Source organism: Callospermophilus lateralis, chromosome X (assembly GCF_048772815.1).
Source record: "Callospermophilus lateralis isolate mCalLat2 chromosome X, mCalLat2.hap1, whole genome shotgun sequence".
NCBI lineage: Eukaryota > Metazoa > Chordata > Mammalia > Rodentia > Sciuridae > Callospermophilus > Callospermophilus lateralis.
In genome coordinates, this window is record NC_135325.1 from 76,892,046 (window position 1) to 76,906,232 (window position 14,187).

Genomic DNA, 14,187 nt, shown 5'->3' on the forward strand with positions numbered 1-14,187 from the left:
AAGAATAAATATAGTTTGTGTATAAAGTGTTCCCAAAAGACTCATTCACTGAAGGCTTGGTTCACAATGCAATAATGTTCAGATGAGAAGTTTGAGAAGTCATAGGATCATAAGGGCTTGATCTCATCAGTGGTATAACCCACTGATAGCTGAATGGATTGCTAGGGAAGAGGTGAAAACTGTAGACATTTGATCCATGGATGGAGGAAGTGGAAGGAGGTCACTGGTGGCATGCTCTTGTCCCTGAAACCTTCCCCTGTCTCCTCTACTTCCTGGCTGCCAGGAGCTGACAGCATTCCTCTGTTGCTCCCTTCTGCCATGATGTTTTGCCTTATCTCAGGCCCAAAGCATTGGAGCCAACTGACCATGAACCAAATCCTCTGAAATCATGAGCCAAAATAATTATTTCCTTTTCTAATTTTTTCCTCAGGTGTTTGTCACAGCAATAAAAATCTGACTATTGCACAATTTTAAGAAAGAATCTTTCATATACAGATTTTCCTTGACTTATGATGAGAGTTCATCCTTATTAATTCACCTTACATTGAAAACAATGTAAGTAAATATATATTTTATATACCTAACCTAATGAATATAGTTTAGCAACACACTATACTATAGAGCCTGAATAGTTCACTCTTGTGATGTTATGAGTGACTGGGAGCTGTGAATTATGGCTACTGCACAGTATGGTGAGAGTATTATACAGCATATCTCTAACCTGAAAAAAGATCAAAATTTAAAGTGTGGTTTATCTGAATATATATTGCTCTCTCAGTATTGTATAGTGTAAAACTCAAATGGTTAGCCATATAATTTGGTATCATCTGTATATAGCCAGAAGAGACAGAATTGGCCTGACAGGATAATTAACCTTTAAAAAGAACAAAACTTCTTTTTAGGTTGAATATATTTCATGTTTCATGTAACAAAATTAACAAATGATGACATTCTCTTGTGGTTTAATTGTAATATGCTAATTGATATGTGGCATCCCTCAGCAATGCCTTTTAAATACATATTAGGGGGCTTATGGAGAGAATGTCCTCTGTATGTAATCACAAACAAAAAGCACCTAACACACACACACACACACACACACACACACACACACATACACACATATAATACTTGTTAACCTGTGAATTCAGAAAAATTTCAGAATTTTTCTCTAGAAAGTGTTACTATTTCCTTAAATATGTAAATAAATATTAATTTTATTCTAACAAGTTGAATAATATTTTCTGCTTGAATTTTTAGTTGAATGACTAGCACAATCCTTCTGGATCACTGCTTTTCCTATGGTACTAATATTGCAAAATTTGTCTGGAAAAATATTTGGATTCATTTTATTAGGTGATCCCTTTAAAATTTTAGTATTTTTATTTTTTGGCTTTTTTAATTTTATCAATTGTCTACTTTAAAAATTAGAAGTTCAACTAATGAAACATTCAACTAAAAAGTACCCTAGTGTTATTCATGTCAACAGTCTTAACAGAACACGATAAATTTAGCATTTCTCTGAGTAGTACTCTAGTCAATCAAATTGGTCTCACACTTTTTATACCAATTAATTAGATTATGGTACAGGATTAATCAAAGTGTGTTGTCAGGAAAAGATTAATTACTTCCTTTTTTTGAATTAATTAGTAGTGTATTAGAGTGCTAAGCAAACCCAATCTAGTGAAATAAAAATGAATGTTAAACAGATATGCTAACCTGAGAAATACTTTAGCAGATTTATCAATTTTAAGTAAATGACAAAGTATATTCCTCTTTATTTTAAATATAGAGTTTCTTTAGCTTTAAATGTTCTTGGGACTTTTGTTTTTACCACAAAAATGAGTATGTTATAATAAAGAAAGAAAAAACACTAACAAATAATTTTAAAATTTGATGAAAATTTTGTTTCTTTAGGCTCAAATACAAGACTATGACATAACTATAACATTCTCAGATAGAGGGACTTCCTGTATGAAATTACTATATCCAATGAAAAGGGTTTTTTAAATTTGTTTTTCTTAGTTGTTGATAGATCTTTATTTATTTATATGTGATTCTGAGAATTGAACCAGTCCCTCACACATGCCAGGCAAGTGTGCTACTTCTGAGCTACAGTTCCAACCCAATGAAGAGGTTTGTAAAAATGCAGGTGACATAACTTTCAGTTGAAGAAAATTGAAACACTGATTAATCAAAGTCCCTTTCCCCCTCACTTTTAGAGAATTTTCTCAGAAATGAAATGATTTGTCACTGGTAAACTGAAGACAGATTTGAGGCTCTTTAGAAACTTCCCATCTATATCATCATTTCACTTCCTAAGAAGTATGGATATTATTTATGATCAGTCAAATTACAACATGGCAGTAGCTCAGTAGAAATCAGTACTTACCCTTTTCTCTCCGATTTATCCATAGCGAAAGAGTAGTAATATATTCTTAATTTAAGGCGAAAAAATCACAAACACTGGCTTCATATGCATGAGGTATTCATAAATCTCTGATGTTTAATGTGGTAGACATTTGCAAATATTTCTATGAGTCTCAGAACTAATTCTGAATTATAATTCCAGAACAAAGTTTTACAAAAGAAAGTTGGAAAACACTTTAAAATCTTCTCTTCTCAAATTGTATTTTAACATAGACATGAACATAGAGCCATATATAGTTTATTATATTTAGACTACAAAGGATTACAGGGTCCTCACAACTCTAGATTAATACTATACTGAACATCTAAAATTTCCAAAATATAGTTATGCCCTATTCTTTATGAGAACTATACACTGTGTTTCCATGAATGTGTCTCCAGAAAGTCTTTGAAATCCAGATACTACTTGTTACAGTATGCACAATAAAACTAAAACAACAAATAATGCTATTTTGGGGGTAGGTTTCTGTTTGGTTTTATTTTTACCAAATTAGCTAACTTCAAAGACTATGGTCCATTTTAAATGGTACACATAATTTGTTGGGGCTACTGTAGGAGGAATGGTCTGGAATATGAGACTGCTATCCTAAGAAGACAAAATTGCATAGAATGTCACAAAGTAAGGAAATTGCAGTTGTGAAATTTAAAAATTCACAAAGCCTTCAAATGGAGTGATATGTTTTTATTAAGTTTGTCTCCTGAAAAATTAAAAATTGTATTGAGCTTTCTTATTTCTCATTTATCTAAAAAGGAAAGTTAGTATTCTGAGCAAAAGACTTTACAGAATGCATTGTGATAATTTCTTCATCTCATCTGCAATTCTTATCAAGCAGGGAACTATATTTTTAACATAGTATTAATAAATCCCTCTAGCAAAAATTTTGGGGAAAATCTTATTCATGAAAGTTCTATTTCGATCTGTTTTTGTGAACCTAAAAGGGATTTCAGAATTATATTCTATTTTGGGAAATTCATTAGTTGGAAAGAAAGCATATTGAGGATGTAATGAATTTCAAAATATGAGATGGGAACTGCATAAATTAATTCCATTGCTTTAGGACAACATTTACTTCCTCCAACAGTTTACATTTTTATTTGTGGTGCTATTGAGTAACACTGCACAGTTTATTGACATCTGCTCTATGTCACAAAGCTCATTATTGTATACTATTTCAGAGCTTTAGACTTTCTTTTGGAAGATTAGCCTAAAGAAGTTACTTTGCTTTGGTGAATTCTGCATCAGTTATTTTCTTTCTTTTTAATCAAAACATACATACATACATACACACATACATACATATAACACACATACTATGTTACAAATTTCACTAGTATGCTATATTAAAAACCATAATTTCACTTCAAGGTAAATATTGTGCCTCTTGTGCTTAAAATACTATTATGCTTCTGTGCTTAAAATGCTAGATTTCTTCTCATCCAAAAATGGAACACCTAACCAAACATTATCATGACACATGATTTATAGGGAGGTTTCAGGTTTGGTAGGAAAGTAGGTTGTTAATATCATTCATGGTAAAAAATAACCTTTTAACATTGACTTAATATTGTTAACCTTTTGCAGAAACTGAAATTCAGTTTAATAAGTATAAACTTATTAAAATAACTGTTAAAAATATAGTATTTGTCTTACTGATGTTATAGCTTATGGCCAGTTCCATTTAAAAAATAGAGCTTATTTATCATAGTTCTTTATTAACTTGTAATTTACAATTGCTTCATCCTCTGGAGTAAATATCAATAAAAGAACTCACACTCAAAATAATTGTGTCAATATGATTAGAGCAGAGAAATATTTAGTCACTAGGAGAAACAAGCCTCAAAAAAATAAAAATAAAAAACCCTGTATGTATTTCAGCTAATACATTGTTGATGATACTTACATAATTAATTAAAAATAAAATCAATTCCTGTAAAGAATACTGAATTTAAATAATTTAAACAACTTTTAATACTAGATATAATTTGGTTCAACAAAGGTATTTTGAATTTCACATGTCTTATAATTTTTAATGTATACTTATTTTCATATTACTATCAAATATATTCTAATTTTGTCTCATTTAATTTTAAAATTTATTTCAGGGTTAGAACCATGGATGTTTACTCTGAGTTATTCTTTAAATGTTGCTGTGCAATTCTATATCAAAGTGTCTTTGTAACATAGGTTATATGAAAAGGAATTAATTATTTCTAGTTTACAAAAATGGTGCTTATTCTCTCTATTCTTATCCATTAACATGGTCTGATAGGTCAATAATTAAAATGGTAATTTATGAAGGGGAGAAATCAAGGACACCTATGCTTAATGCATATTTGTTACTTGTAACCATGTTCTTATTAGAGATTGGCTTTGAGTTATTATAGTAGTAAATTATATAATCACAGCTCTGTATTTCTAAAAAAAGTTATTATGCTGTATTGTACAATGTAAATGAGGTAAACTGATGATGCATGTTATAGTCAATTTGTAATCCTTGAAATTAATGTTGATTGCCAGGCGCAGTGGCGTGCGCCTGTAATCCCAGTGGCTCAGGAGGCTGAGACAGGAGGATTGAGAGTTCAAAGCCAGTCTCAGCAAAAGAAGGAGCTAAGCAACTCAGGGGACCCTATCTCTAAATAAAATAAAAATAGGGCTGGGGATGTGGCTCAGTGGCTGAGTTCCCCTGAGTTCGATCCCCAGTACTCCCCAAAAAGAAAATTAATACTAATCATTTATTCTAAGTATAAAATTTAAAATGGAGATAGTAGTAGATGTTTAGGACTTTTTGGACTGGGTTTCTCAAATTTATCTAGTACTTTTATATTGTAAACACCTTTAGTATCCCACATCTACACTTGCAAAGAAAAAAAAAAGTCGATGCTAATTTGTCATTCATTCTGTATGTTTAGTTTTAGGTTATACCTTGGTGTTTAATCAATTTATTTCTCTTACAATGATAAGAAAGCCATTTTGTTCTAAAATCTGGATGTTTTATTTAAATTTATATAATACATAATGCTTAATATAACCTTTTAAAATTTTTAAATTATTTTTCTTATTTGATATGATTATCTGGTTACTTGGTCCATTTCTTCATATTCTTCGTGATTTTATACCTGCCATTCTTCTCTATCACATATATGGTATGCTCTTTATTCTATACCAATTTTTTATACTTTTATTTCATTTATATATTTTTATGTGGTGCTAAGGATCAACCCCAGTACCTCACACATGTAAGACGAGCACTCTACCACTGAGCCACAACCCCAGCCCTCCATACTCAATTTTATGTGCATAATTAATATCTGGGACAGATTATAATTTTTTGGAATTTTAATAATCTTTAAAGACATGTATACTTTATCAATTTTTATTTCTTCAAATTATAAGGCAGAAGGATGCTCATTATATGTTTATGATAATTAATACAATGAAATTTTTAATGTCTAATTCATGATCCTTTTTAAGAATTCAAGATCTTTGGAATTTGTAAAGCTTAGCTTTTGTACCTTTTGTCTGGAGACCAAATCTGAACATCTTTTTAAACAGTATGTGATTTTAGTCCATTTTTTAAATAAGTGAATGAAAGAAAATAAAATGTTTGATTATATATGTGTATACATAAATGGAAAATCCCACCTATGTCCAAATAAAGTATTATGCATTTCATGATAAATTTAATTTAGAATAGCTAAGTTAATACTTTTTGAATAGTATCACTTCCTGCCTATAAGTTATCTACCTAATTTTTTATGTTTACTTTTAAGAATGTTATTATTCATAGTAACATAATAAACTGTTCTATACTATTACAGCCATGACAGTTTGACTTGTTTCTTTATTGGTTCTTTTTAGTTACACATGAAAGTAGAATGCATTTTGACATAATTATACAAGCATAGAATATATCTTTATTTTACATAGGATTCATTCTTATTGATATACAAGATGATGAGATTCACTATGGTGTACTCATATATGTACACAGTAAAATTATGTCAGATTCATTGCACTGTCTTTCCTTTTTTTATCTCCCCTCCCTTTCAAATACAGTAAACCCTTTCATATTGAGAGACTGGCAAACTGATTACTTACTAGATTCAGGATCAGAGTTGCCATCTCCTTCAGTACGGTTGTTGGGTGCAGCATGATCAAAGTACTCCTCCTGAGGATAGCCAAGGGGCAGAGCATGGGACGTGCTGGGAAGGCTGCCTGCATCATGATCTCCCAGTCCACCATCACTGCTGCTTTCCTGAGAGCCTTCTGGTAGGTGAAATGTGACACGTCGCTGGGACTGAAAAAAAGAAAGAAAATTATAGGGTTTCAGCAATGATCCAAATAATTGCTTAATGCATCCAATTTAGAAAATGTATTATCTCAGCTATCTCGTGTAGCCATATTAACATTATCCTGGGTTACAAACAATTTCAGGCTTTTGTGAACAGGCAGATCTGTGTTCAAACCTGATTCACCAGGCAGTAGAGTTGCTTCTATTGTGTATCTACACAGGGCATATCCAAATTCAGAATGTCAACTTGTTGTAAAGTATGACACTATCAGGTTTTATAGGTATTTGGGCACATAGGAAATTCTGATCATCATTGAAATGTACATTTATTTTGCTATCACTTAGCAATAATTCATTTTTTAAGATAATAAACATGGATAAATATTAAAAATATTGCTTTATCTGTAAGATTCTGTAAATCAAAACAGTAAATCAAATTTACTTAAATCAAATTTACTTAATCCTGTAGGCTTAAAAATTAAAAGTACAAATCATATTTTAGAATAATCTTAGGGAAGATATTTGATTGGAATTCATTTAAATTGATTTTACTCTTAAAAAAAAAAACCACAAACAAATAATAGTCACATGGTATGGATAACAATTTTAACAGTTGATGGGAACTATAAAAACAAGCTATATATATGTGTGTGTGTGTGTGTGCACGCGTGCATATATAAATATATATATAGGCACAGACATATATATGATGGTAATAATAGCAGAATATAAAATATAAAGTTAAAGCATTTATTTCAAAAATAAGAGGATTATGACATCTAAGAAAGGTGATACCTACACCAGATGAAGCAGCATTTGCATTTCAATATTGCTACACACAGTAGTCTCTGAAGACAATCTTCCTAATGAAACTTACCTCTTGCTATTCAGACCATTATATAGTTTCCACCCAATGAATCTAGACAGGCCTGTGTAATCAAACCTTACAGTTTTTGCCTTCCTTTCTTTGGACTACTCACTATGGGGAAGACAAGTTACATTGAAAGATGTCTGTCTACTGGGAGACAGCCATACTCTGAAGAATCTCAACCAGCCATGTAGAATGAGTATATAAGAAGAAATTACACTGCCCAGAGAGGCCCAGCTGTTCTAGCCACACCAGCACAGGTGTCAGATGTGTATTTGAAGAATTTGTTTTAGACTTCCTGCTGATAACCTCATTGGAGCCACCTTTAAAATTTGGACCAACTTATTTAAGGTACCAGTCATTCTGGAGCAAAGATAGTCATTTCTGCTATTCATTGCCCATATTCCTAACCTAAAAAAAATTGAGAAACTTATTTGTTTCTATGTTCTCCCCAAAATAGGCATGATTTGTGATGTAACAGATAAACCAAAATACTAAACTATTAGAAGCATGAAATATATCAATTAGAAACAATTATTAATATACATCAAAAGTCACATGAATTTAGGTACTAGACATTCATATATCAGAATGAAAATGCTTTCAAACATTCAGGTTAGACATTGAGAGATGCTTTCCAATGGACATATGAAAATATTTGTTTTCATTATTCAGTGTAATTATATATAATAAACTTTATGGATATATATAATATTTAAGAAGCAAATTTGAGTGTGCCTTTATTCATAGTCATTATCTATATGTTAAATTTTCAAAAAATATGAAGAAATTACTAATATATATGTAATATATAATATATGGAATATGTTTACAATCATATAATCATTCTTTCTAATGAGAGTCTGCTTATTTTATATTTGTAAAAATATAAATTTATATTGATGTTTATTCAAATATCATAATTTTTTTAAGAAGGAGTGGATGGTGATGTTGAGGTAATACTTAGAAGAATTAGTCATGCAGAAAATAATCTGAATAATAGAAAATCCTATTGAAACAGTTATACTAAGAAATTCAGAAGGCAGGTTTTTTTTGGTTTTGTATTGTTTTATTATGTTTTTGGTGTATGTGTTATATCACAAGGAAGCCATGGAGAGTGACACTGAATGTGTTATATGGTTAAACGACAGTGAACCTTCTAGGATTTAAAACATTGCTCAGGCCAGACACAGTAGTGCACACCTATAATCCCAGTGGCTCAGGAAGCTGAAACAGGAGGATTGAGAATTCAAAGCCAGCCTCAGCAAAAGCAAGGTTCTAAGCAACTCAGTGAGACCCTGGGGTGGGGATGTGACTCAGTGGTTGAGTGCCTCTGAGTTCAATTCCCAGTATAAAACAAACAAATAAACAAAATCAAAACAAAAAAAACATTGCTTAGGAAAATTATAGAGCTGAAATCACTTTCTGTGCTTTTGGTCACTCAATATCCCTCTTTCTATTAATCTTTGTATATAAAAACACATGTTGAAAAGAGGAAAATAAAAGTTTTATGTATTTTATAACCATGTTTATAATAAAGCCATAATACGAATGGCACACTGATTTTTTATATTTACATCTATCAGTCAGGTAACCATTTAGTCATGTTAGAGAGCTTTGAGATACATGAATTCCTTTGCCTGTCAGTTACCCTATTGATTATTAGTAATAAAGATATTTAGTAGTTACATCTATCAGTCAGGTAACCATTTAGTCATGTTAGAGAGCTTTGAGATACATGAATTCCTTTGCCTGTCAGTTACCCTATTGATTATTAGTAATAAAGATATTTAGTAGCATGGGCAACAAAATAAGAGCCCATGCTGTATTCTTTAAAAGCAACAGTTTCATACAAGTTTAGAAAAAGCTTAGCTTCTTACAGTGTGAAGTTTCAACGCACTAAACAAGCTCTTGAGACCATAGTTTGCAGACCTCTAATCAACAAGGCTACTTTTGTCAATCCAGCACAGCTAGTTTTGATTGTTCTCTCCATAAGCCAGAAACTTATTTAGATTTAGGCTGTCATTTAATTCCCCAAATTATTTGATTGTTAACATGTTTTCAGCTACCTCAAGATTTCTATATAAAATTTTAAAAAATTAAGAACCAGGAAAATAGCAACTGTTAAAAATGCCTGAAAAAAATATTGTTTAGAAATGAATCTACAATTATCTATTGTATGTAAAGTCAAAAATAATACTTAACATATAAAGAAAAAAAATATGTGTTAAATAAACCAGTTTGGCACGAGACTAATTTATAATTGCTTTCACAACAAGAAGTAACTGTTCAGGGATATTTTAATTTTCTGTTAATACTCAAGTAATATATTTCAGTATGTATATTCTGGACACATAAAATGTTATATGTCTAACATGTGTCTGTATGTGTGCACACATGCATATAAATACTTTTTATCATTTAAAGCATTTTAAAATATTAGATCTAGAAAATAGAATATATAAATAAGAAAGCACTAGTGACAAAAAATGAATCTGAAATTTAAGATGTGCTGCTTAAACATTCATATATCTAAACAATTGATATTCCCAGTGGATAGCAAGTATGTTTGGGGCAAATAATTGAAGTAGAGAAGTACATGTTACTTTTTGATGTAAAGGAAATGGAGTTTTCTGTTCACTTGTTTATCTACACAGAAAATAGAAAGGCAATTTAAGTAAAATGATATCCTATCCCAGGACAGCTGTGCTAGTTACTTACTAAAAGCCATTGCAAAGGAATGCCCTGGAATGAACCTATAATTAGTCTGGCTGTGTACTCACCTCCAACCCTTTTGACACTTATAAATTGAATTCCATTAGGGACAGATAAAAGAAAATGAGTGGGTTTGTGAGGACCCCTTTTAGTGAACACAGCTCACTGTTTTTTTTATCCTTTCCTAAAGGCACATAAAGACACGACCAGTACAACCATGACTTCATTCTTAAAATGTAGTTTGTCCATTTGACATTTTCCCATATACATTTTTAGCTGTATTTTATTTATTTATTTTTATGTGGTGCTGAGAATCTAACCCAGTGCCTCACACTCTACCACTGTGCTAGAACCTCAACCCCTCCCATATACATTTTGAGGGTTTGAATACAGCACAGACATATTAATAAGACTTATTGCTTATGTTAACTTTAACAATTATTAGGAGACTCACTGTGCATCATGGTGCATTGTCCAGTCATGTTTTTTATGACAAAATGATCTAATATTCAACCATATATTGGGGATTTGATTTTTTTGGTCTGTTATACTATTTTATCTATTTCTATAATCTGTAGAAGGCAAGCAAATATAATCAATTAAATGTGATTTTATTATTCAATGAATTCACAAAAAAGCTCTATATTTGTATTTGTGTGACTAATTATGTTGTCCACTTCTTTATAAAAATATCTATGAAATATTGTCTTAATTAGAACTACTAGACATTAATTTTTGAAAAATTGTTTAAAGGCTTCTGGAAATTTGACTTTTGATGAGATAAGAACATTGAGCTCTTTTTCCCATCATTGCTCTAATTATTCCTATTTCATATTGCATTTAATAATTTGTGACATTTCTGGAAAGAAATGAACATAAAATAATTGCATGAACTTTAGTAAATTATAAATCCTCTATAGCAAATTTTGGAAACTTTATTTAACTCATTTGACTTTTAGTTTTTCATGGATGATTGTAATGCATTCCACTATTGTCATGTATGTAAGAAATAAAAAAAAAGAACTAATAAAAAAAAGAAAGAAAACTTCATGTCTGGTATTATTTTCTGCCCAGGTTCATAAAACAGGGGTATTCAAAACACAAATATATTCATCTTATTTAATATGTACACACACACACACACACACACACACATATATATATATATATATATATATATATAAACTATTTCATGAAAATCATTCCTTATGACTTACTGAAAAAAAATAATTATTTATGTGTTGAAGATGATCACTGTGCAGTATAAACAGGCTATTATGTTAATGATCGTGTCATAATTTGTCTGTCTAAAGCCATTCAAGGAAGCTGTGGCACACAAATTAAAACAAATTTACTGTCTATAATGGTGACTTTATGGGATGAAAATAAATAATGGATTGTTCATGAATAAATGTCTTCCCTATATGGTTAGTTGTTTTCTGCCAGTAACAGAGAAATCCCACATGATGCTTCCCTTTAAAATCTACTCACCTCATTTTTAGCTCAAATTAATCAAAATTTCAGGACATGAATACTCATAAACTCTATTGGTATTGCTTAAACGAATCAGTTACAGGTAAAATATCAAACATAAAATATTTTGTGTCCATTATACCTCAGGAACTCATAAGTCCATACTAAAAATCAGGAGAATATTGTTACATTTCCATAACATGATGCAAGTGACATTTAAGAAAAGTTAACCTGGCACCAGGGACTCTCCATATAGATAGGCCAGCCTGTGATTCTTATTATGGGGGGTTTGAATATCATGTTCTAAAAGGCTCATTGGAGTTACCTATCAAAGTTTTCAAACTTATTTTACAATGTTGCACTCCCCTTGACTCCAATTCTAATATACTCTGACACAGGCTTTCTTTAGATAAACTGTCATCACCAGTAAGTCTTGTAAGAAATGGTAATAATAAATAGCCTCATTGTTTTTAAGGATTGATACATGCAGGGTTCTTTTATTTATATGTAAAATTTTCAGAATATAAACCTATTAATCATATTTTAAGTTTTTGAGGTCCTGTATTCCATTATAACCAATTGCTTCATTCTGGATATCAGGGATTTCTGCATTTTCCCATGAGTATGGTTGCATAGCCAAAGAATCTATAACTACTGAACATATCAGAAAGTAAAATGTGAAAATAACTTAGAAACTCAACTCAAATTTTTAATTTGCATTATATGACCGGCTCATATACCCATTGAAGAACCTAATTACTATTGTAAAAAAATTCCCATATGTCATAGCAGGCCTTCTTATTTTATAGCAGGAATTTACTATTTGATCCTGTAATTTGTTGTTGAAATCATGCTACTTTTCCAACTCGGGGTTCAGTCCATTTAATCATTTTTTCATTCTTGTTCCATAAAATTTGAATAGTTTCTCATTTCGCAATTTCCTTTTCACATTCTGCTCCTGAGTTATTTTTTTACCCTTCTAGGATTTTCTTATTTTTATGTATCATATCATATTACTAGCCTGTACAGGAAGTTCTTCATGATGCACAAATGTCTCCTTAGCTCTGAATATTCTGCCATAAAATTTTTCATGGTACTTGGATTTTGCATGTGTGTGTATAAGAGTCAGACATAATTTTTTGGTGGTTAGAAGATTACATGGCATGATATGAGGATATTTTTCCTTGAGTCATAATTAAATTCAGTTCAATCAGAATGAAATTATCTATTTTCATACAGACAGGATGGAGTTTCTTCTTTTAGTAATGTTGAAGATTATAAATTGTTAAATTTGGAATTACCAAAGTTATGTGAACATTGAAAATGAAGTAGAATTAGTGTAAATGTTTGAAAAACTACAATAGTTTGACTAGTAATTAAAATATGACAAAAGTAAATCAATGTTCATTGAAACTAACTGGCATGTGTCCAAACATGCCACTAAGTATTATAAAACAACATATTTTAAAATATTACAAAAAGAAGTGACACCAAAGATGAAGCACTACCCAAAATAAAACTCGTAACTTCTTAAGATATTATAAAAGTTTTATATTTAACTTTAACAACCTTGGTTATCTGGTATTCCAGTTCACAGTGTATTTAAAGGGTTGGTAGCTATTAGAAACAAAAACACTAAATGGAGAAATTTTCACCAATTATCCTTACATCTGCCTTCAGTAGCTACATAGAATAAATGTGATTCTTCTAAATGACATCACCTGGCCCCTGGATGGACAGGGAGTGTAATGACTGGGCCCACACTCTGCCACTTACTGCTTGCTATCTGATGTCTCCAGTTACCTTGCTCCCTAGGAATAGTGTTATCTAAAATGAGTTCAGGGAGGGAATAGCTGGGAAGAGATTAGGATATGAATGTCCAGGTCATTGGGCTCCAAATGCCACTGTCCACTGTCTTCTCAGCTTGGAAAGCAGTGGGTGGGAGGGGCAGGTGTCTGCCAGGCAGCTCTGGTAGGTAGCACAGAGAGAGGCAGGCAGCAAACTAAAACCAGACTATATTCTCAATGAAAACCCCAAGAATCAGTCAAAACAAGCAAAAATAAATAAATAAATAAATAAACAGGTAAAAGAAATGTTTACCTTGTTGTAGCACCTACTACAACTATGTTTAGTGATTTACATTTAAATTTATGAATAAGCAAAGAACCTTGATTATCCAGAAGCCTCAACTACCCTTGATATCTGATAGCCTCAACTATCCAAATCATAGCCATACACAAGGAGATAAAGGACAAATAAAGGAAAGTGAATTTTCAACACATTTATCACAAAGTTCATGCTCGTAACCACGTCTACTATACTCTTCTTTTATATTTAACTTTAACAACCTTGATTATCTGGTACTCCAGTTCACAGTTCATTTGAAGGGTTGGTAACTATTAGAAACGA

At 31.2% G+C, this 14,187-nt stretch overlaps 1 protein-coding gene across 7 annotated transcripts in view; it reads right to left on the reverse strand.

Moving 5' to 3' along the window:
• Positions 1–14,187, reverse strand: part of Pcdh11x (protocadherin 11 X-linked) — a 621,240-nt gene that overhangs the window by 177,092 nt on the left and 429,961 nt on the right. For all 7 annotated transcript variants that reach the window (XM_077107263.1, XM_077107262.1, XM_077107260.1 and 4 more), the window contains one exon: positions 6,530–6,728. In XM_077107263.1, coding sequence (XP_076963378.1) covers positions 6,530–6,728 — 199 coding nt within the window. The remainder of the gene's footprint in view (positions 1–6,529; positions 6,729–14,187) is intronic.